Source organism: Lactuca sativa, chromosome 8 (assembly GCF_002870075.4).
Source record: "Lactuca sativa cultivar Salinas chromosome 8, Lsat_Salinas_v11, whole genome shotgun sequence".
NCBI lineage: Eukaryota > Viridiplantae > Streptophyta > Magnoliopsida > Asterales > Asteraceae > Lactuca > Lactuca sativa.
The window spans coordinates 67,155,123-67,178,538 of NC_056630.2; the positions used below are offsets into that span (position 1 = coordinate 67,155,123).

Here is a 23,416-nt window from a genome sequence, read left to right on the forward strand (position 1 = left end):
AAACTTGGATTATTATCTCCTTAATTGTTAATGGAAGTTTTTTTGGATATATATATATTGTGAGGAGCTTTTGTTAGCAGCAGTTCAGGTGTGGGATTTATTATCTTGAGTTTGAGGTGAGTCTCTTCACTGTACCCGTGGGTCAAAGGTACCAATGTCAGGCCACCAGAGTATGTTTGTATGATGCTAGTTGCATGTAGGATACTTACATGTTCTTTATGTTAGGGTAGTGCTCGTTATTCGAGTTAGGATAAGGCACATTATACTCATTGGGTGGGGCCCGATATCCGAGTTAGCACGATGTCCGTTATACTCATCAGGCGAGGCCCGTTGCTTGTATGATATGTGGTATTTTGGGAACTCACTAAGCTTGTGCTTATGTTTATGTTTAAATGTTTTCATGTACTCCCAGTTCGAAATGGAAGGGCTCTACATTTATGATTTTGGGATTGTACTATGATAATTATTTTCTGTTGTGACATAGTTGGCGGTTTTTAAAATATATGAGCGATGCTTTGGTTGATTTAAAACAAAATTTTTGCTTAGTATTTTTGTGATATTACAAAAATGAAGAGCTTAAGGAAATAATGAAGGACCAAGAAAACCAACACAACAAAAGAGTCTAGTAGCTTGATAAACAACTAAAATCAGCAAAGACTCTTATTAATGCTCTTAGAGAACAAAAAAACTAGCAGCTCATAATTTTTTGATATGTCTATTGCAATGTATTGATTTTAGAATAGCCACTTTCCATTTTCAATGTAATAATTAATTATTGTTTTACTTTATGCTACTAATATTATCTGAATTTTTTCTTATTTTTGTTTTTATTTATTATAACAAAATACTTTGGATTTAATTTATAAATTAATTATCCATCTGTGCCTATGGAATCGTTGTTACTGAAGCATGCCTATGTAGTTTGCTATGGAATCCACTAGAATATATACACCACATAATTTGCTAAAGATTCATCACCATGAAATTCGCTAGGGATTCATCAACCACAAAATTTGCTAGGGATTCACCACCATAGAATTTGCTAGGGATTCCCCACCATGGAATTTGATAGGGATTCATCACCACAAAATTTCCTATGGTTTCACCACCATAGAATTTGCTAGGGATTCATCACCATGTATTTTACTAGGGATTTATCACCACGGATGTTGCTAGGGATTCATCACCTCAGAATTCGCAACAGAATCCTTCAACGGAATACACGACGGAATAACATCTACAACTGATTTCATTTCGTTGTCACGTTTGCAACGAAATTATTGCTTCCCATGCAAACCCTCGCTTACGGTTTTTTGGGACGAAAATTGATCGTCACAAATTCCATTGCTATACGTCTTTTGCAACTAAATTTCAGCTTTTCGCAATAAATTTCTTCCCTAGCAAAATCACGTTTTTTTTGTACCGAAAGAGTGACGAAGATTACAAAGTGCTACATTGGATGACAACAATTTGGTTAATCAACATCCAAGTAGGAGCTTGTTGAGATGTGGAGCGTAATTCACCATTTGTGGGCTAGTTCATTTATTAGATTTGACATCAAAATGAGACATGTGTCATAATTGTTAGATTTTTTAGGTTTGCTCTAGTTGCCAGAAGGCACGGAGGCAGAGGTCATCAAGGAGGAGGCATAAGCAAGCGAGGCAATACAAAAAGCCAATGGAAAAGCTCCGGTTTGGTGCCGGTGTTTGTTTTATTATTTAGGAGAGAAATAAGAAAAGGAAAATACGAAGCATAATGAATGCACCTTGGACGACTATGAGAGAATGTCGTCAGAGGTGGATGGTCGCGCATGCGGATTAATTGGTAATAAAATACGGTTTTAATAGATGATAGGATACTGTAGGACAGTACTCTAAGGGGGGAGTTTCCTATTTGAAGAATAAATAAAGTGCGGTTATACAGCAGTATTTATAGAGTATAGTCCCTTCTAAGCAACCGTACTCCATAACTAATAAAAAATTTAAAAAGAAAAAATAGATTGCAAATCAATGGCTAAAATACTGTTATTGAATACAGTTGTTTTAGCCACCACCTGTTGCTTCTGAGCCACCACAATTGAATCCAATTTATGTTTCTTTCTTTGTTTTACTCTTCAACTTAGTCGAATAGTTTCATTAAATATACCAAATTACATTTTCATATAGCATAGAAAGCCAAATATCTTATACTAAGAAATTTATAGACTGCAACATCAAAACAGTGTCATCATGAAGTTTCTTTTTGGTACAATTGTGTAACATATTCAGCATTCCAACCCCGCAAAATCTGAAACAATGTTAATATGGGGTATGTCGAAATCTAAATTTGTGCATTAAGGATTGCAATGGAAGATAACAAATGAAAGGGTGCTGCATATTGAAGAATCAAGATCTTGATATTTGTAATTACATTCAACATTACATGTTACATATTTCGGTAGTGTCTAGTAATCATGACAAATAACTCTATCAAAGGACATGGATTATGGAAAAGGAGCACATCATGTTAGTTATGTTAATACTGACCTTTCCAAGATAAACTGAGATTAGACCTTGTGATAGGAGTGCGCAATACTTTCTTTGAAAGCATGGTCATCCAGTTTACAAGTACTGGGAAAAAATAATAGTATTATGTAAGCAAACATACACTATTATGATATTGATAGGAACCATTTATCCACCATGTTTTTTGTTTTCCAAGTAAAACACTTTACAAATGTTTATAAAATACGATAAACGTCAAATCATCCCGGTGGGCAAACCTGTTCAGGAAGCATATTCCCTGAAGTATTGAACTATAGTTATAAAATTACCCCGATGAAGTATGTAGTCACATAAATATCCAATGTGTGAAACTCTTCACCAAGCAAACATGTTTTCTTTGTCGGTCTATACGAAAACAAGTGTTCATAAAGTACTAAAAATGATTAAATCAAATAATTTGTCGCATTTAATTGATCACCCACACCCACTTGTTTCTGAAAAATCTCTATTACTTTACGTTCCTTTATGTATTTAAGAAGATACTTATAAAAATCGTGAAGCATATAAGTAATAAGGAATCATGTAGAGAAGAGATCATGTAAAGTGGGAAGAGAGCAAAACTTACCAACTTATGTGGTTTAGAAAAGTTGTGTGTTAGATAAATTCCAGCTAACCCATCCAGACTTTTTATTGCAATAACATCCTGTAATATAAAGATGTAAAAAACATTTTATTGTAATATATACTTACCAGCTTCAAATACAATCGCATTCAATCAGTGTAGTTTTAATTTGTATGCAAAAACAACCCATTGAAATAAAATATATAAACTTATCAGCTCTTGGTCTCTTGGATGGAAGCGATGCTAGAGAGGGAGTGATGATCCGTTGGTGGTGGGGTTCTGATCGATATCGCCATACATGGTCTCAGATACCAGAGGGGTTTCACGAAAAAAAGTGGACTACGTGGTGCGCATCTGAGATCGTCGAGGGTTTTTCTCCAAAAAAATCGAGATTTGCAGCAAATTTGCCGCCTGTTTTTTATAATAAATATAAATACACCTTTTTAATAGGAACTGTAGTCTATATGACATGTGACTAAGCATATACGGTTGATTATATAAAAGATGTATTATATATATTTTTTAAAAGGCGCATCTGATAATGAAATGCCGAATTCATTAAAACCGTATTATATATAGAATATTCTATTTGCCACTTTGTATGATATGTTGTTGAATAAATTACTTTGATATTATTGTTTTATGCTCAAATGAAAATACAAATATATATAGATAAACTCTAAATCCTAACCCTTTGGGGTTTTACTAATAAGAGATCGCCACTATGACCACTACTAGAATATTTGGTTTTAGCTACAAAATATTTCCTATCAAAGTGTTTCGTAGAAAATATCCATTGAATTTCCTATAAACTTACGACAAAAGCAAAATCTAACAAAATTCCTACATATTTCCACGGAAGTAGATATCCAAAACATTTTGTAGGAAAAGCGTTGGAAGTTTCCTACAAAATATTAATTGATATATAAAATTACAATTCTATTGGAATTTCGTTGGAAATATAATGGCAGGAACTGAAAATTGTTTCCCACTTTTTTTTTTTTTTTGCTTTTTCCCTCCTTTTGTTTTGCATTTCCCCCTTTCTTTAAATATTATTATTATTTTTATTTTATATTATTATTATAATAATTATAATTTCATATTATTATTAATATAAATATAATTATATGATAATATTATTAATGTAAATATAATAGTAATTATTAATATTATTTTGATTATTATTGTTATCTTATTTGATTTATTTTAATTAGTTTTTTAGTATATAAATATATGTTTTCATTAATATTAGGTTTATTATAATTATTATGTTATATTATTAGACATTTTCATTAATATTAGTATTAGGTTTACTATAATTATATTATATTATTAGACAAAACTGCAAGATTGATCTTTGTTTAATAACCCGAAACCTAATCGATCAATGAGGGCCTATTAGCTCCATTTCACACGTTTATAAGAATAAGTTAATATCAATGTCATGAGCCTCCATGCTATAACTAGTCCGCACAATATTTTTCCAATGAGTGGAAAACTTCTTAACGTGACAATAGGTTCCAAACCGACCACAATTCCCATATATCAATATGAAACCAATACTTATAAAATAAAAATTAAATACAACTCACGATTAAGCTACACGCACGTTATTACAATATGATAACATTCAAAATACCAAGGAAAATATATTTACCAATAATTTGGCGAGCGTTTTTTACGAAACAATTATGCTGTCGAATCATTTTTACCAACATAAAATTCAATGCACCATGGAAAATATCTTTAATTCGTGAATGAAGTGATGAATGTGTAGTTTAACGGTACATTCCTCCCGGAGTCATAGGTGGCATTTGTACTCCATAATTCTGTCTCTCCATGTTACCTTGCCATCCTGCAATCAGTCATAAATCTCTAAATCGGGCTTTGGTAAATAATAATATGTAATACACTTTTAAAATTTAAAATGTTTTATTGGACATATATATGTTCGCAAGTGAGAATGCATACCTATAGATATGTCAAATCCATTATGTTTAAGCTCACGATACTCTTGACACAACGCACAGGGTTCGCAACAGACATGAACAAGGCAATCGTTGCAAGGAGTCTCATGCAGTCCATATTGGCTCCTCATCTTGCTCCGAAATATACAAGAATACAAACATCCACAACATGTGAATGCTGCAATTATTGCATAAAGAGCTCCATGTACTCCACAGGCTGTAGTACATACCAATTATTATGTTTAACACTCAAATATATTTTGTTCTGTTGATCCAATCATGACAATGTAATCATATACTTTCATCCTAGGTTTCGTATGTGGGGTAGTTATCACAAGATTCTTGTATATCAAATACAGCTATAAGAATATCGAGAATTATGTTGCTAATATATACCAAAAAAAAAAAGTAAACAGTTGAAGTTAAAATGGAATCAATAGAATTTAAATTCAACATTTAAATCAGAAAACCCTGCCTTAATCCACTTACAAGTATTCCCCTTATCAACAATCTCAGCAATTTGTCCAAAAGTAATGCATGGACACCAACATGTTAAGCAACCTGTGTTTACAAAAACAAAGAAACATAATTGTTTGTACATTGTGATATACGTACACTTGTACTAGAGCAGAAAAGAAAGGTGACCAACCACGGACTTACAGTTGGGTACATCCGAGCAGCAGGCACAAAGGCTGCTGGACCATTTCCCGTTAATGGGCTGAGGAACCACGTATTGACCTGGAATACCTGTGGCATACTGCGGTGGTTGGTAATTCGATTCTGGTGGTGCCGGTGGTTGGTAATATGATTGTGGAGGATAGTCTTGTGGATGAGAAGGGTACATGATATTTGCTGGTGGCGAATCTTGGAAATGGTGATATTTGGTTTTATGGCTAGATGAAAGAATATTTATTAATGTTCAAACATGATTGGAATTTCGAAGCATCAACTTGGAAGTTTCAACATTGACCAAGACGTAACGATAACGTTTTTCTAAGGCTCTTATTAAGTTTTATTTAGAAGATTCAATGTCAAAATAATTTTGAGAAAATTAATTTTTGGGTCTGCAGAATCTTATAAGCTTTGAAGCGTATTAGCTTCGAAAAACAGACGTGGGAGTGGTAAAATCGTAAAAACACATAAATAAAATATCAAAGAAATTTATGAAGCCTACTAAAGGTCTAATATAAAAAACGCACTCGAAATACATAGATATAGGGGAAGAATTATGAAATTAGAAATAATATGAGCTCAAAATAAATAGGAAGAAGCTAAAAATGAAAAAAAAAATTATGTTTTATTAATCAAAATAAAGTCAATTTGATGGTGTTATACTTAATATAACATACATGACAACCACATATTCACTTTTCTCTCTCTCTCTCTCTCTCTCTCTATATATATATATATATATATATATATATATATATATATATATATATATATATATATATATATATATATATATATATATAACATTGTGGGATTGAAATTCATATGTATTCATCAACCTGACCCACTCAGTTTCTTTATATCACATGTTGCGATACAAAGTTACATACATGATGAGAGATTCAATGAAATATAAACCATTAGTATGTTGAGACATTATAAGTGTCCGTTTATATTTATATTTCTTCTATTAGTTATGACATCCGCAGCCTTAATAAATCAATAGAAACATTTTTTCGGAAATACTATTAGGTTACCAAATTTCATATTAATGAATAACCATAAAAAAAAAGTTATAATGTGACGGTAAAAATAGAGATGTCACTCTAGTTGTCTGGATATTTTAAGTGGACCTGTTATTAATTTCCTCTTAATGGGAAATCGACCAAAAAACAACCTACTAGTGAGTTCTTTGTTCCTTTTCAATGCAAATAGGATCGTTGAATTATGCTTTTTCCGGGCAACTTACTTACAGACCGGTCTTCCATGTGTTGATTCGATTCTTGTTATTGTTATCGGGTGTGGTCATGTAGTGTATTATGTTTTCTTTAGGCTACAGGCATCCCCACTTTTAAATTTCAAACTTATATGTCACATTCATTCAATTAACATCCCTAGTGTAGTTTGTGGTTGATATATTTTCTTTGCTATACCAAAAAAAAAAATCATACAACTAATATTTCTCATTTTCGATCAGTTTTTTAAAATTAATTTATCCTCAACCTTCGACAGATTGAGATTGGTGGGAATCCACTTTGAATATTCTACAAGAAGACAAGCCACGGAACGCCTAGTTAGATAAGCAGACTACCTTCATATTTTCGAAAGAAAAAAATATGCAAATTCTATGAAATTATGCGCTTATTTTCATATAATTAGCCTTTAAGTACTTTTGCTCTTGTGGACCTAACTAATTAAAAAGACATCCATGGCTCCATGCGCAATTTCTGCCCAGCTTCTACGTTTGTATATAAAGTTTTGTATCATAACAAGGGTTATGAAAAAAAAAAACACAAGGGTTATAATATCATTTACGCGTCATGTATCTGCATGTACGCGGTTTGGTATCGTAAATAACATAAGTGATGAGAATGATATTTTCTTACTGAAATAGACTTGGTCAAAATTTTATTAATATTTAGTTCCAATTTGACTGATAAAATATATTTATTTGCTATGTCAATTCACACTTTAAATGTTCCTGTACTCCATAAGTATATAATATGTAAATAGACTCATTCTCATAATCAAATCCCAAACAAACTGTACCATTAACTATTGGACTGAATAGTCATGTATTCCCAAAAGTCTACACCGTCGTCAGTCCCATCACCAGTATATGGTCAACCACCACCAGGACCATCATATGTCGCCGGCGTTTCAGCTTCATCTCTGGTGTCCCAAACCTCCTGGTCAAGTGGACTTTGTGACTGTTGCCTTGATATCCCTAACTGTAAATCACTGATTCGAATCTACGCAATATTCATAAACATATAAACACTATGTTTCAGTAATTAAGGGTCATTCTCCTCTTTGATCCAATTTTAGTAAGTATATTTTTTTCATCGAATAATTACTTTACTTTAGTTCTCAAACCACAGGTTGTATAACATGTTGGTGCCCTTGTGTTACTTTCGGACAAATAGCTGAGATTGTAGACAACGGCAAAACGTGTAAGTTGTCTAACAAGAATTATTGTGGATGATTCTTGATGGAGTTTGATAGTTTATTTTTTTCATACACAGCTTGTGGATTTCATGGAACCCTCTATGCACTGATCAATGTTCTAAGCGGTTGTGGATGCATGTATGCTTGCTTTAATCGTACCAAGATGAGGCGCCAATATGGATTGCCTGAAGTTCCTAGTAATGATTGTTGCGTTCATTTCTGCTGTGGACCATGTGCCTTGTGTCAAGAGTATCGCGAGCTTCAACATCAAGGATTCGACTTGTCTATTGGTAATCATCTTTTATAATACTTAAATACTGATATATGTGGCTGTTATTCCAACCACTTTGTTTTATACTTGATTTACATTTTATATGGGATTGTGTGAGCGAGCTTAGTGTTGCTATAAAAACAACTCTTTAGCAAAAATGAATGATCCCATTGATTTTGTAAAATATTAGGTTGGGAAGGAAATATCCATAGGTCGACGATGACTAACATTGGAGTCCAAATTCCACCCACTGCTCTTGGAGGAATGAGTCGTTAGTTACATGGAGATTAGTTACTAATTTGTTATTTTACACACATTAATTCCTTATTTTACACAGATTATGTAAATCATCTATTTCTACTTATATTTATATCTATATTTATCTGTTCTATATCTTTATATACTTATAAAAGATATTATTTTACTTGTTTCACATATATTTGAAACTCCCGTTATTTTTCAATTTCTTTCCAATTATTATTATAAAATGGTTAGTAATGTTAAATTAATATAAGGGAAAATGAAATAAATGCCCTACAAACTTTCTAAGGTTTATCGATTTAGTCTTTAAAGTTTTTGACAGGCTTTATGGACCCCTAAACTAGGAGACGACATGCTCTTTTAGTCTTTATCAACCTATAATAGCCGGTTCAGTAATATTTTAGAACAAAAATGGTTAGTAATGTTAAATTAATATAAGGGAAAATGAAATAAATGCCCTACAAACTTTCTAAGGTTTATCGATTTAGTCTTTAAAGTTTTTGTCGGACTTTATGGACCCCTAAACTAGGAGACATGCTCTTTTAGTCTCTATCAACCTATAATAGCTGGTTCAGTGATATTTTAGAACAAAAAACTCACATTGTGTCTGTATAAAGCCAAAAAAATAAGTTTGGGGATCAATTCGTAACAAATAATGATTTAGCGACGACATGTACATGCGATCTTCATAAATCTTCCCATTGCTAATTTGTTCTCTTAATCCTTCGAGCAAATATTAAAAAGGTTTTCGATTTATTTTGTGGTACCAAATTTTGATATGGAGGATATGAGGAAGGAAGAAATGCTTCAAAATAACTTATAGCAAATGAGTTCGAGTTAATTGAAGCGAATCAACAAATAATTGGGAGTGCATTTATTGCAAAAATTTTATCGTTATCTTCAAACTTTGATAAATAAAGCTAAACACAAGTGAAAGAGATTTGAATTAGAAATTCAAATGATGTGTCAATTATTTAATATTTAGAATTAAAAATCGCAATGATAGTCCAAAACCATTTGAGGCATCACACTTAACGTGCTAAGTTCTTAAAGACCAAATACAACAAGCTACAACAAAAGGTAATATTTTAACTAGTTTTTTATGATTCATATATCAAGTTGTATGCTAATTAGGCTTCATGCTTTGGAAAATGAAATTTACATGTATAACTAGAGAAAACTTAGATTCAAAGCATTAGGGTTGTATGTGAACCATACGGATGTTATAGTGCTCAAAACCCTTCAATAGTCTTAATGGCTATGGCTCCCAATGAATCACTGACTGCCTCCTACCAGTCTCTAGCTCTGTCCCTCAAACACCCTGAGGCATACCGGACCTTCGACCCCTCAGGGCAGAAGCTCGTCAACTAGGCAGACTCCATGTCTACAATCCACCTCCTGGCCATAATGGAGTCCTTCACCCCATGAAAGTTTGGCGCACCACATCCCTTGAAATCCTTGAAGGAGTGTGTGTGTGTGTGTGTGTGTGTGTGTGTTCTGGTCTGGCCAGATGCCATGTCACTCTTAAACGCCCTGAGGTGATCCTCCATCAGCTCAATGATCCTTTTCTTGATCGACCCGAAAATCATTGGTGTAACGACGTAAATTTCAAAACAATTTTTCACATTTTAAAAACACACTTTCATTCTTAATTGTTATAAAAATGTCATTGTATCACATAACAACTCATAACATCACATCCCAAGATCATAATATATAAACTCCTCATGTGTGTGTACTGATCAAGCCGCCGCCTTCTCGCGATCCTCACTGGTACCTGAAACACATAACACAACACTGTAAGCATAAATGCTTAGTTAGTTCCTCAATATCCCACATACAACACATACACCTTTCCAGGCCATAACTCTGTGGAACCTTCCGGTCCAAGTGTCTCAGGGGACTTCCATCCTGAATCCCGGTAGACCTTCCGGTCCTACCCGCATCGACCTTCCGGTCCATAACCTCCTGACCTTCCAGTTCATGTCATCTTGACCTTCCGGTCCTTATCATACATAGCATACATAACACATACATATCACATATCAGCAGGTAGCACATCTATCTCATAGCATATCAGACCTTTCAGTCACACATAGGTACCCTTCCAGGTACAATATAGTGAGAAGAGTCACATCGGTATCTCGGATAGTCTCGCACTCGAACGCACTGGTCTAGCCCCCGCCTAAACACATAACAATACACTCAAATAAATAATGGCTCTCAAAGGCTAGATTAAATCCATTCTACAATTTCCACGGAAGGGTAAAAGACCATTTTACCCCTCCCTGACCCAAAAGTCCAAAGGTTGACCAAAACCCTAAAAGTCAATGAAAGTCAACAGGAGGCAGTACGCGGCGCGTACCTTCTCTGTACGCGGGGCGTACATCGGCGAACCACAATCGGGGTCTCAACCACTTACGCTACGCATACTGAGAGTTACGCCCAGCGTAAGTCTCAGTTTCAGCCATTCCATGGATTTTGGTCTTAAACGGTTAAGACACTCCTTCAACTTTCAGATCTGACTCTACTTCAGCCTCTTATCCCCTAAAGTCGGAACCTTTAAGCCTTTGCATGGTTGTAAAGGTCCCTACACCCTCTAATACCTTTCCTTTTTCCTCCAAAGGTCTAGATCTCATGCATGGCTCAATATTTACGTCCAAGATTGCATTTTTATAAACATACAACTCATATAGTCCTGAAATATGATAGATCTACGCCAATGGAGACCATTTGCTCATAAAGTCTCCATCTTGGGACCAAAAACCCTAGAAATTGGTCCAAAAAGCACACAACACAAAAGAAAAGGCAAGCTTTGAGCTTTTTACCTCAGGAAGAAGCTCCAACCTCTGAAAAGCTCAGATCTACTCTTTCCCACAAACTTCTAGCTTCCAAAATGGCCTCTTCTTCTCTTCCACCACCTTGAAATGACACTTAGAAGCTTAGAACACCAACACACTAGATAGAAACGAAGGAGGACTCTCTATTAGGGTTTCACTCTCTGGAATGCAGGCTGAGGTCAAGGCCATAGCATTCCTTTTATAGTGCACAAGCCCCAAATCAGGGTTTACACCTGGGCTCGCTACGCCCAGCGTAACCCTGGGTACGCCCAGCTTACCCAGGAGAGTCTTCGTCCAAATTAAGCGCGCGAGTACGCGCAGCGTACTCCTCAGTACGCCCAGCGTACTCACAAGCCTAACATTTACTTAAGGGACTTAACTTGACAACTTGGGAAAAGGAGAAGGTTAAATAGCTTTACCTGAATTTTGAGATGTTACAATTGGGGTCGCCTCAAGGATGCCTCTCGTAATCTCTGATGTGATAAACTCGTGTAACCCATCATCAACCAACTTGGAACCCGCACCAGAACCTGAACCTGATCTGGACCCTGAACCTCCTGCTCTGTGACGTATCACGACCATTCTGAAACAAAACACATAATATTCAGGGTTATACATAATCTCGAGAGTTCTTACACACTCTACAAGTTCCCTAGTTCTATCTCATCCCTCCTTGACTTGAGTACGGATCCTCTGCTTTCTATAATACGGGTCAATACTACCTTCCACATCTATCCGTACTTTCCTTAGGGATTTCCTAGACTTCACCAAGTCCCTTTCACTACTACCGCTCTCTGTGCTAATCTCATCCTAGGTTTACCCTAGGGTAATCTACGACCCACTTTCCGCCATCAGCTTGTGACAACCCAAATATTTCATATATATAATTTCTACAGTCAAACGCTTCATTTGGAAGTCAAATTCATTTCCACCATCCTTTAGCAAATTTAAAATCCATTTTAGTATTTCGAGCTTTTCACACTTAACGATCAAGTCTTAGAAAATAACCACTAAAGCCCTAACACCAAAAATCATCCCATAAACCTCATAAGACGGTAAACTCGGGCGGTAAACTCGGGCGGTAAACTCCGGGCGGTAAACTCGGGGCGGTAAACTCCGGGCGGTAAACTTGGGAGGTAAAATCCAGGCGGTAAACTCGAGCGGTAAAATCAGGCGGTAAACTCCGGGGCAGTAAACTCACCCTATATAAGGGTGAGTAAACCTCATTTACACCTTTCCCTCTCTCTCTCTCTCTCTACTCTCTCTCTCTCTCTACTCTCTCTCTCTCTCTCTACAAGTCAATTTTGATCCAAAAATATCCCTTTCGAGCTCCAAAATCGTAAGTAATCCTCCCTAGCTTATTGTTTAACTTGGTATGCATGTAAATTCGTGTTTAAATCATCCAAAAGCCTCAAAATCATGTGTTTATGGCCCAAGAACACTCTTGGACCGCAAACACCCACAAATGGGGTTTTGAAGCCCCAAAACCCTCCCAAATCACTCCTAGTGCTTAGCTATGACTTAGGGACTTGCATGTACGAGTTTGGAACACGAAAAACTTGTCATTTGGGGAGTAAACATGAGTTTACAGCCCAAGAACATTCTTGGACCGTAAACCTTCCTTCATAGGCCGTAAACTCCCTTAAGGAGGTCAAATGGTGCCCTAACTTCCCCCTTATGGCTTGGATTAATTCCTAGAACTTTGTATTCTTTCATTTGAGGCCTTAAATCATGCAAGTTTGGAACAAGCATGAGTTTACGGCTGTAAACCCATGTGTTTACGGCAATAAACTCCCCAAGTGTCCTTCAAGAGCAGCAAACTCCATTTCCAAGGTCATTTCAAATCCCGATCACTTCCTAAGCCATTGAATCAACCCTAGAACCTTCCCTTGGGCAATGTAAGACCTTTAAACATCCAAAAACACACCACCCATGAGTTTACGGACGTAAACTCATGGGTATATGGTCATTTGGCCGAAATCAATTCTAAGAGTTTACTCTTGAAGAGTAAACTCCCTAACTAGGCCATACACTCCCTTATTGTAACCCAATAGCCTCCTAGCACTTGACCAAAGTGTTTTCCACACACTAGGATGTTTATACATGTTTAATTAGTGTTAAAATCACTAATTATATGTAAACATATGTCTTCATATGTTACTAGGTCATTAAGTGTGTTTAAGTCTTCACTTGACACCAAGCACTCAACCGACACTTCCATCCGGTCTACTCGCTACAAGTGAGTTCATACCCCTGAAATAACCTTTTAAATGATTTTAACTGCTTTTATAGGGGGGAATACAAGTTGAACTGTACAATTATTAGATAAATCACATGTGATAAATAACTGTATAGCAAAATAGATTTTTGCATGTGAAATTGTTTTATCCAGCTTAAGCTTTCCAAATCCTGTTTTCGAATCTTGTTAAAGTATGAATATCCTTTTTTTTAGATTATTAAAGATTATCCAAAGTTTTTCAAAGTTTGTTTACTAAAGAGACATCCAGTCGTAATTTCTTATTAAAGGTTTTCTTCACTTAAACTATATATATATATATATATATATATATATATATATATATATATATATATAGGGAAGGGTTATATGGAAAATAAACAATTAGGGCAACACATGTTGAAACCAATGAAAGCATGACAACACATCATTTTGGAATAACTACATAAATAACTTCCATAGTAGATTGCTTATGAATAAAGAAATGGACACGTGTCACTTGATCATTGGTTCCAGCATATGTTGTCCTAATTGTTCATTTTCCATTGAACCTAACCCTATATATATACATATATATATATATACATATATATATATATATATATATATATATATAAGTCATTTTCAAAGCTATTTATGAAAGGTTTTCAAAGCTTGGTTTACAAAATTACATCAAGTCGTAAATTTCTTAAGTGTAAAGATTTTCCAAAGGTTTTACCAAAGTTTTCTTCTATGCTTTTATTTCGTTAAATGCATGCCTATATTTGTATAGTTATATAAATAATGTTTAAAGGACTTAGGAAGGTTAGTTCGCCCAATTTCCTTTTCCTCATTGGGATGTGGTCTGGTGGGTATCGGGTATCCGTCCGAAGGTCGTTTAAACATTAATTATATATCATGTATACATATATGAACATAAAAGTTCTCTTTCTCTCAGCCAATTCATCGCCTTGAGTAGTACAGGCATCCTTCTATTATTCATGTTTCTGGAACCGTAGTAACTATTATAGGAATAGTTAGGAGACTCTATATCTCTCTCTCTATCTCTCTTTCTATATCTCTCTCTATCTCTCTCTCTTTTACTTTAGAATGTGACACACTATATCCCTCTACGACGCCTCATAGCGCCATCGCCGTGTAACCAGAGTCTCTGGGAAGGAGAGCGAACATCATGTGTATAGATCTATACGGCACTGACACTCCCACACCCAGACTACTAGCTACAGTCCGCGCTGGTAAGGCCCATGGGTGACATAAGTCCACTACCTCTACGCGTGACCTGGAGGGTCATCGGATACTCTATTTTCGATCAGCATGGTTACATACGAGTCCACATTCACCCTTTGTTTTAGACTTTGCTAGCTGTATCGTTCACTCGATACTGTCTGGAGTCTATATTTTCTTGTTTTAGACTTTGCTAGCTGTATCGTTCACTCGATACTGTCTGGAGTCTATATTTTCTTGTTTTAGACTTTGCTAGCTATATCGTTCATCTGATACTGTCTGGAGTCTATGCTTCCTTTTGTTAGACGGAGCCAGGCGTATCATTCATTCGATACTCTCCTGGAGTCTATGATTTCTTTTGCTTTAGTCAGCAGTATTACTGTTGAGGTATATGTTATTTTCCCCTAGTATTTTCACTTGTGATTTTCTCATTATTCTTTTAAAGTCAATTCTGTATTTTTGGTAATGATATTATTTTGAGGAAAATTACTCCTTAAAACATAAATTTGTCGGGTCTTGGTAGAAGACTTCTTTTATTTAGAAAATATAGGATTTTCTGGAAAGAACGCTAATACACCGTAGATTCTAGATTACTATCTTTCATAAAGTTATTTTGAATAAAAATGCGTATTTATACAAATGACACTAAATACTTATGGACTCACCAGCATTATAAAATGTTGATACTCACTTTCAAAATAACTTGTATTCTCAGGTCTTCGATAGACAGGTACATCCCGGGAGCTTTGCAAAGTCAGCCTAGAACCGAGTTGCATCTGTATTATTCTTTGTATTACTTTGATGTTGCTATGATATGTAACCTATGTACAATTATTACTATTAATGCAATGGTTGTTGTACTCTGATTACTATACTGCGTATGTTGTGATACTTTACATGACGTCACCCACCCCAGAAAGTTTCCGTCGTTCTGGTTTTGGGGTGTGACACAGCTGCATAAGAACTCCCTACTATCTCCCTTAACTAGCTCGTGAATACCATTATATATCACTAAGACCAGATATTCTTCGAATGAGAGACCCTGCCCTACAACGTTTGGACTCAGACAAGAGTTGCGCAATACGGATAGACCTAACCTTCTAAAATTATTTAGTCCTCATAATATGTAACTTAACATATTCGTTTACTAGTTAGTTAAAGATAACTAGGATTCCTAAAAGCATAAAGCAAGCATCATTCGGTCCTTCAACAACCCAAACCAAACATATCCTATCCAGGCTATTATATCACCGACTAGTCAGTACTATCATGCAACTTAGTAAGCACATACAGTAGGCATATAAGGCATCTTCCTAGATTCTTAGCCTTAGTCTAGCATGCATTTCTCATATAATAGGCAAATAAAGCATCCTTCCAAGATCCTTAGCCCTAATCTAGCATGTAATTCTCGTAACCATACCATATGTCATAGCAAATGTAACACCCCCAAACCGGAACGGCGAAAACGTTCGGGGGGCGGAGGACGTCATGTATAGTATATCAACAATTGAATAACAATAATCAAAGTAAAAATAACCATTGTATTGATAATATAGTGTTTACACTATATTCAAATCACATATGATTGACTCCAAAAGTAATTAGCAAAATAAATACTTGAAGCTACTATGCTCCCTATTCTCGAAACATGTGTATACCTGTCTACTAGTTCTCTGAGAATACAAGTGGTTTTGAAAGTTTCAACATTAACGTTGGTGAGTTCATAAGCATTTTGTTTTAGAAAGTATTTTCTTTGTTTCTTGTAAACCTTGATGTGTTCCTCCAGAAAATCCTATATTTTTTGATGTAATGAATGATGAATAAAATGACCCATACTAGTTCCTTCTACGAGTACTTAGTGTATACAAGTTATATACAATCCATATCGAACAGAAAATTGATTGTGTGGTTTTACCCTAAGCCCACAACAAAACAAGGAATAGGAAATGAGGCGAAAACCACACATTCCACTACCTGTCAGATCCTCATTGCATATAACCCTAACGTATTCACTAGGTACTTACAGAGTTAATTGTAATGGTCCTTTTAGAATGGTGAGTGTGTTCTTTCAGAAAATCCAATATTTTCTAAGTATAATTGAGATGTTGCCTTAGACCTTAAGACCAAAATGCTTGCATGTTAACACACGCTAAGTTTGGTGTACTTTTATTTTGTTACTTGATAAAACTGCATTAATATGTGTTTTCCCCAGAACTATAAGATTTGTAGCTTGAAAATGGTGTGCTATATTGGTACGTATTGGTATGACCCATATTTGTTCCTCCCATGATTACTTAGTGTATATGAATTATATATAATCAAGATCGAATGTACAGTTGATTGAGTGATTCTACCATAAGTCCACAACCAAACAAGGAACAGGAAATAAGGCGGAAAGCACCAATCCCACTTCCTATCGGATATTATTTATATATAACCATGATTTATAAACCAAGGAATCCTAGAATTAGCAATAATGGTCCTTTAGATCCTACTTGTTTGTAAAGTCATGTATTGTAGTTTTATAATTAAATAAAACTATGTGAAGTTTGTTTATGTATTCATACACTAATTGTACTGCCGATACCAAATTATGAGTTCTTATAACAATGTTAATATGATGGACAGCCGGACACGATGTTCTTCAGGTGTCGGAATCGTTTATGACGTTTGTCACCCCAGAAATTTCGTTCCAACTGTAGCAAACAGTCAGGGTGCGGGATTGTCAGTACCATATAGATCTATACACAAATTCACGCTCTCCCTCCAGGAGACTGTGGTTATTAAGGTCAATACTTTCGTTAGCACTTAGATAAGTACTTGAAGACGTGTCTCACAAAGCTATATTGACAGTTACGTGTAGAAGATAGAAAAACCTTTTTATAATGATAAATGGTTTGTATTATCCTTTTCATAGTTAGAACCTTAGTATATATATTCCCTAAACTATACCTATTATAGTTTATGTGCATGTACTGAATGAAGTGGAAATCTTAGTAATTTAACAGTTTGTTTAACAACAATCAAATGTTTGAGAAAGATACTCTTTTGCTCGAAATGTTACAAAAGGGTTTAAAACTTTATTTAAATAAGTTTTATATTCATATATATATAAGGCATATATGATTTAGATTAAAAAGGCAGTCGAACAAGTGATTCATCCTTAAATACACAACCAGACAAGGAACAGGTGATAAAGCGAAAACACTAGTCCTAAGACTGTTGAATCTTAATTATATATATATATATATATATATATATATATATATATATATATATATATATAAACACATATTTTGGAAAAACAAAAGTATATAAATATTTAAGTAGTTTGAAGCTGTTTAAAATAGTTTGATTCGGTTAAAACAGTTTGAACTTATTTGGATGTTAAAATAGTTTGATTCGGTTAAAAACAGTTTGTATTATCCTTTTCATAGTTTAAACGTAGGGGTATGAGCTCACCTCGAATGTGTGTGCTCGGTTGAGTCGTGAAGTGCTCACGATGATTCATCGGATTAGAGTACGTGACAGTAGTCTTATCCTAAAAATAATTATACCCAACTTCGTATTTAAATTAATAAGATATTAATTTAAATAATAAGTTAAATAATGTATTGAATAATAATTAAAGTGTTAGACAACAGTTAATTATGCAAGAAAATACTTACAAAAACTATTAGGAATTATTTAAAATAATTCTAGACGTTTTCGGTGGGTTGGGTGTTTCCAGTAGGAGTTTTCCATTGGAGGTTGAAGATTTGAAGATATTGATGAATGTTGTTGGTGTTCTTAGTGAAAATAAGGAGATCTGGATAGAAATATCTTGAATATATGTTGTTTACGGATGATACTTGAGAGCAAAATGAGAAGTCTTTGGGGTGTGAAAAGTGGGAAATGAATTGGGTTCACGGTTGAACACATATATAAATAGGAAAGTGTTCATGATTCACAATGGGCCATGGAATTGGGTTTCCGGTCCCTTAATGGACTTTGCTTGTTTTTACGGCCCATTAAAGGGTGATTTCGGTCGTATGTGACCGAAAACCCTTTGTTCTTTGACTTTTGAACCCTAAACTCCATTTTACTTTAACTCCTAGGACCGAAATCTATTTGTTTCTAGGATCTTGGACCGAAAACCATTACTTTCTTGATTTTCTTGGCCGAAAATGCTATTTTGGTGATTTATTTTATGATTTAAACCTTAGTCCTTTAACTTATGTTAAGTTATACTAACATGCATCAACTTAGGTTTCAAACTACGCTTAGTTTTTAGCTTATAAACATGCCCTTAAGGTAATATAGGTTACAATGCAACAAGGATTGCAATGTGGTTTCACTTGCACTCAGTTAGGGTTTAGACCATGTTGGGTCTAAAATTTACGGGTTGTTACATTATCCCCTCGTTAGAGGGAATTTCGCCCCGAAATTCATTCTAGTGTGGTTGCTTAGGAACTAGGAAAAGAGGTGGGTACTCCTTTTCCATTTTATCTTCTCTTTCTCTAGTGAATTCAGATCCTTACTTGGCGTTCCTGCGGATCTTCACTGTTGTGTCTCATGTTCTGATCGGTAGAGACTGTGTGGGTTTGGCTTACTTGTCTATGTTCATCTGAATGGTAGGATGTCCACTCATAGTCCTAGGTAGCTTTTGTCCTAAATTTCATGGTAGGACTCATACCTAGTCCATCTATTATCGCCTCGTGTATATAAATCGTATGTAATTAAGATTGACAAGACAATTGGATGGGTAGCTCTGCCACAAGTCCACAACTAGACAAGGAATAGGAGATAGCGCGGAAACACACATCCTAGGTCCATAAAATCTTAATTATATACCACCCTCACATATATACTTAGCAGTGATCGGTTAACCGTATTTGTCCTTAGCCTATATGCTTGAACTTGACTTGTTGCTCGAGTGGTATTTCCAAAAGGTCTGCTGAGGATACATCGAGAAGGTTTCGGAAGATATGGTACTCCTCGCATGAGTACTTTGGAGGTTTGAAACGAGAGATGATATGGACGTTAGTGTTGGGTTTGCTGCTATGAGTGACGATGGCTTCGTTAGTCGGTTGGTTAAGACGGAAGGTCTCTTTGATAGTACATGTGATTAGTATGGTGAGGACCAAGCCAATCCATGTCAGATGACGTCGTCGAAACTTCATATCATAACAGGTGTTAGGTCGATTCGGAAAAAGTTTTTGTTAGAGCGATAATGCATCCTATGTGTACTTTCTAGTGCTTTCAGTTTTATCCTTGTTATTAGTACTGCGAAAATTTTGTATCGATTAAGCGAGTACTAGTAGTAAGAGTGTTCTGATAGATAGTAATGATACTTCTTATTATGATCTCCACCAGGCCCGTCTATAATTGCTTGGTGTCTATAAGTCATATATAATTAAGGGTGAGAAGACAGTCAACTAAGTGGCTCTGCCCTAAATCCATAACCAGACAAGGAACAGGAAATAAGGCGGAATCATGCACTCTAAGTCTGTAGATTCTTAATTATATATAACCATAGCGTATACACTAAGCCATCAAAGCTCACCTGCAAGGATCCTTAGTTTTTATATGGACGATGTGCTTTGTTTGGACGAGAAAGCAATTCATGGTGAAGATTTAGTTGGTAACAGTTTTCGTAAAAAAAAAATTAAGTTTTAAACATTTTTATTTAAAAATGTAGCGTTATTCACAGGTGGTTACGTGACAGTCTCTCATGCGGTGATCATTAGCACTCTTCTATCTCCGCCTGAGTTCCTTGTTATTGGACAATCCCTCTTGAAGTGACCGGTTTTTCCATACCTGTAAGAGGCCTGGCTTACTCCAATGTCGGGGACCTAGGAGATTGGTTGTGCCGGTGCCCTGCAGAAACGAATAGTGTACCCCTTCTTGTTACAATTCTTTCAATGCATCTCCTGGCAAGCTCCAGTGTGATGAAAGTTACACTTGTTACACTTCGGGAGGGTTCCAGCATATCGACTAACAGGTGCTGGTGTAGCAGGTGTTGTGGCAGCATGGACCGTAATAATTTGTTGTTTCTTCAAGGGCTCTTATGTTGGTCGTGCTTTTTCTTGCTCCAAGCATTTCCCTTGTAGTCACTCCATTTTTTTGTCTCCAAAATGGGGGTCATCATGCCTTGGCGGACTCCATGGTCCACCAGTGTTTGTGCCACACGCTTAGCACTGTCGATCGTGAGGGGATTTGTAGCTATCACGTTTCCTTGGATCTGAGGAGATAGTCCCCAGATATATCTCAATCTCTTCTTGCTCTTAGGGGTAACCATCCCAGGTCATAGTGTGGCTAGGTCGTTGAATCTATTGATGTAGGCTACTATATCAGAGCCTACCATGGTAAGGTTCCACATCTCTTGCCCTGGATTTTGTATTTCGCCCCTCGGGCATTACTTTTCCATCATCATCTCCTTTAGATTCTCCCAGCCCATTGCGTTTTCCACTGGTAGGTTCAATGACTTGATATGGATATTTCACAATGTAAGGGCCCTGTCAAAGAGGGTGCAAGCAGCAAACTTCACATTGCTCCCTTCTAGGCACGCACATATCTCAAAAATCAACTCCATTTTCTCGAACCATCGCATTAGAGCAATGACTCCCCCACTTCCATTAAAGGATTTGTGTTTGCAATTCATGAAGTCTTTATACAAACACTCCCTTGGGAGTCCATGACTTTCTCCGTGGTTAGCACCACTACCCGCCCCACTGGTGACACTTGTATGGATTTGAGTCATGGCGGCTGCCACAGCGGCTGTTGCTGCTACTTGGAAAACAGCAGGATCGTACTGTGGAGGTGGTGCCGGTGGTGCGTTGTTTTTGTTTTTGTTTCACTTCTTCGATGGCATCCTTCTGCCATAAGGTCTAAAAGATGGAATTGTAGTAAGTCCTTTAATAGTGGCTATAGGTCATGTGTTATTTGAATCTAAGTTATCTTAGTTCTGAGTGTATCATGTTCCGACTTTTGTAGTTTTTTAAAACAATTCATAAAAGAGGTCTATGTATAATAGACTTGTGAATTTTTAATAGTAACCACCTTTAAGTGCAATTTTGTGACCTGGTTTACTGTTACTAGTTGTCACTAAAGTGGCGTTAAGCCTAACACATAGGGTGAGTAATGTAATCACTAACTCACTAGGATATATATTAGTTGGTTAATTATTAGTGTGAGGCAATAAGGTGCTCTGCCACCTCCCATGCCTCGAGAGTAGTCTCCTCTTCTCTCTGTCCTTGCTATGATTGCCCTAGTTTTAGCTGTGGGGATTAGTTGTCTCTAGGCCTTCCTATGGTGTTCATGTTCTCCATAGGTGTGTTGAATCCTTTCTCATTCATGCTTCGGGTTCTATCGTTGATCTCCATCACTTCCTAAGGGAGAGTCTGACTCCAGATGTTCGATCGAGCCTCATATGTCTGCTCTTAATAGGGTAACGGTCCTTAATGTTTTCTTCAGTTCCTTACTCCTCGTCCGATCCCTTCTCTGAATCCTCCCCAGGAAACTCTTCTTGTTCTTCCTTGACTCCTCCGTTGGCTGATGCAGTGGAGTGGCTATACCTAGCTATGTTGTTGGTGCAAGAATGGGGATGCCTAAAGAATCTTTGAGATTAATAAAAACAATTTTATCGAAATTTTTATGGTGATACTTACCGGGTCCTCCTATAATCACGCAGTATATGCAAGTTATATATAACCAAGATCAAATAGACCTTCGAATAAGTGATTATACTCTAAGACCACAACCAAACAAAGAACAGGAAGTAAAGCGAAGATCATAAATTCTAAATCTATAAAATCTCAGTTATATATAACCCTGTGAGCATACACTCCGCAATTATAGACCTGCTAGTAAGGGTCTTTTAGTTTTCACATAAATTAGTTATAGTGCCTAAAATACTCTTATAGTATTTTAATTGTATGATTGATTCTAAAGTTTCTTGGTATATGGACTTGGTAAGTTTTTTGACTTGTGGTTATCTTATAGTATCCTAAAATAATCCTATAGTATTTTATGTTTGGTTCTAGTATTCCTTTGTATATAGCATTGGTAAGTTATAGACTTGTTGCGACACCACTATCACTCTCAAACACATGTTGGTCGTATTTCAAATAAATATAGTTGATTGGCTATATTTATCCCAGATATGATTACATAACTGTCTAGGTTTGACTGTAGTGCCCAACATCTAATTACTTCTATTTTCTTCTTCTTGTGATACTGCTTCTAGTAAATGCATGTACGTATACTTTTATAAAAATATTGTCATATTTTAAAAGTATAACTGCTTGTCAGAGTGATTTATCCCCTTTGTATTTATAGCTGTATATCTTTTATGGGTTGATATACTTAGTTCACTGTAAACAATGCAATGATATCAATCTGTCACACCCCC

At 35.7% G+C, this 23,416-nt stretch overlaps 2 protein-coding genes and 1 long non-coding RNA gene across 5 annotated transcripts; 1 reads left to right on the plus strand and 2 right to left on the minus strand.

The window, feature by feature from the left end:
* Nucleotides 1-2,374: 2,374 nt before the first annotated feature.
* On the minus strand, nt 2,375-3,562 carry LOC128127627 (uncharacterized). Of its 2 annotated transcripts, none has more exons than XR_008225527.1 (2): nt 3,109-3,562; nt 2,375-2,761 (listed from the first exon to the last, which is right to left on the minus strand). It is a non-coding gene; the product is annotated as an uncharacterized LOC128127627 (long non-coding RNA). The 2 variants fall into 2 exon arrangements; XR_008225528.1 differs by having other exon boundaries at nt 2,375-2,888.
* Nucleotides 3,563-4,668: 1,106 nt separating this feature from the next.
* LOC111886705 (protein PLANT CADMIUM RESISTANCE 3) lies at nt 4,669-5,966 on the minus strand. Its single transcript, XM_023882947.3, has 4 exons — nt 5,733-5,966; nt 5,562-5,633; nt 5,077-5,289; nt 4,669-4,960 (listed from the first exon to the last, which is right to left on the minus strand). The coding sequence occupies exons 1-4, from the start codon at nt 5,914-5,916 to the stop codon at nt 4,884-4,886; spliced, it is 546 nt and encodes a 181-aa protein (XP_023738715.1). The 5' UTR covers nt 5,917-5,966; the 3' UTR covers nt 4,669-4,883.
* A 1,787-nt stretch (nt 5,967-7,753) lies between these two features.
* LOC111886707 (protein PLANT CADMIUM RESISTANCE 2) lies at nt 7,754-15,880 on the plus strand. Of its 2 annotated transcripts, none has more exons than XM_023882950.3 (4): nt 7,754-7,977; nt 8,126-8,197; nt 8,270-8,482; nt 15,740-15,880. In XM_023882950.3, the coding sequence occupies exons 1-4, from the start codon at nt 7,818-7,820 to the stop codon at nt 15,748-15,750; spliced, it is 456 nt and encodes a 151-aa protein (XP_023738718.1). In that variant the 5' UTR covers nt 7,754-7,817; the 3' UTR covers nt 15,751-15,880. The 2 variants fall into 2 exon arrangements, with proteins under 2 accessions (XP_023738718.1, XP_023738717.1); XM_023882949.3 differs by lacking the exon at nt 15,740-15,880 and adding an exon at nt 8,654-8,921 and having other exon boundaries at nt 7,759-7,977.
* Nucleotides 15,881-23,416: the final 7,536 nt, after the last annotated feature.

Coding starts and splice junctions, on each gene's coding strand:
- LOC111886705 (XM_023882947.3), bottom strand. CDS start 5,916: ATGTACCCTTCTCATCCACAAGACTATCCTCCACAATCATATTACCAA. Junction 5,290..5,561: donor TGTTGATAAGGGGAATACTT/GTAAGTGGATTA, acceptor TATGTACTACAG/CCTGTGGAGTACATGGAGCT. Junction 4,961..5,076: donor TGGATTTGACATATCTATAG/GTATGCATTCTC, acceptor GACTGATTGCAG/GATGGCAAGGTAACATGGAG.
- LOC111886707 (XM_023882949.3), top strand. CDS start 7,818: ATGTATTCCCAAAAGTCTACACCGTCGTCAGTCCCATCACCAGTATAT. Junction 7,978..8,125: donor TTGCCTTGATATCCCTAACT/GTAAATCACTGA, acceptor CTCAAACCACAG/GTTGTATAACATGTTGGTGC. Junction 8,198..8,269: donor TGTAGACAACGGCAAAACGT/GTAAGTTGTCTA, acceptor TTTCATACACAG/CTTGTGGATTTCATGGAACC.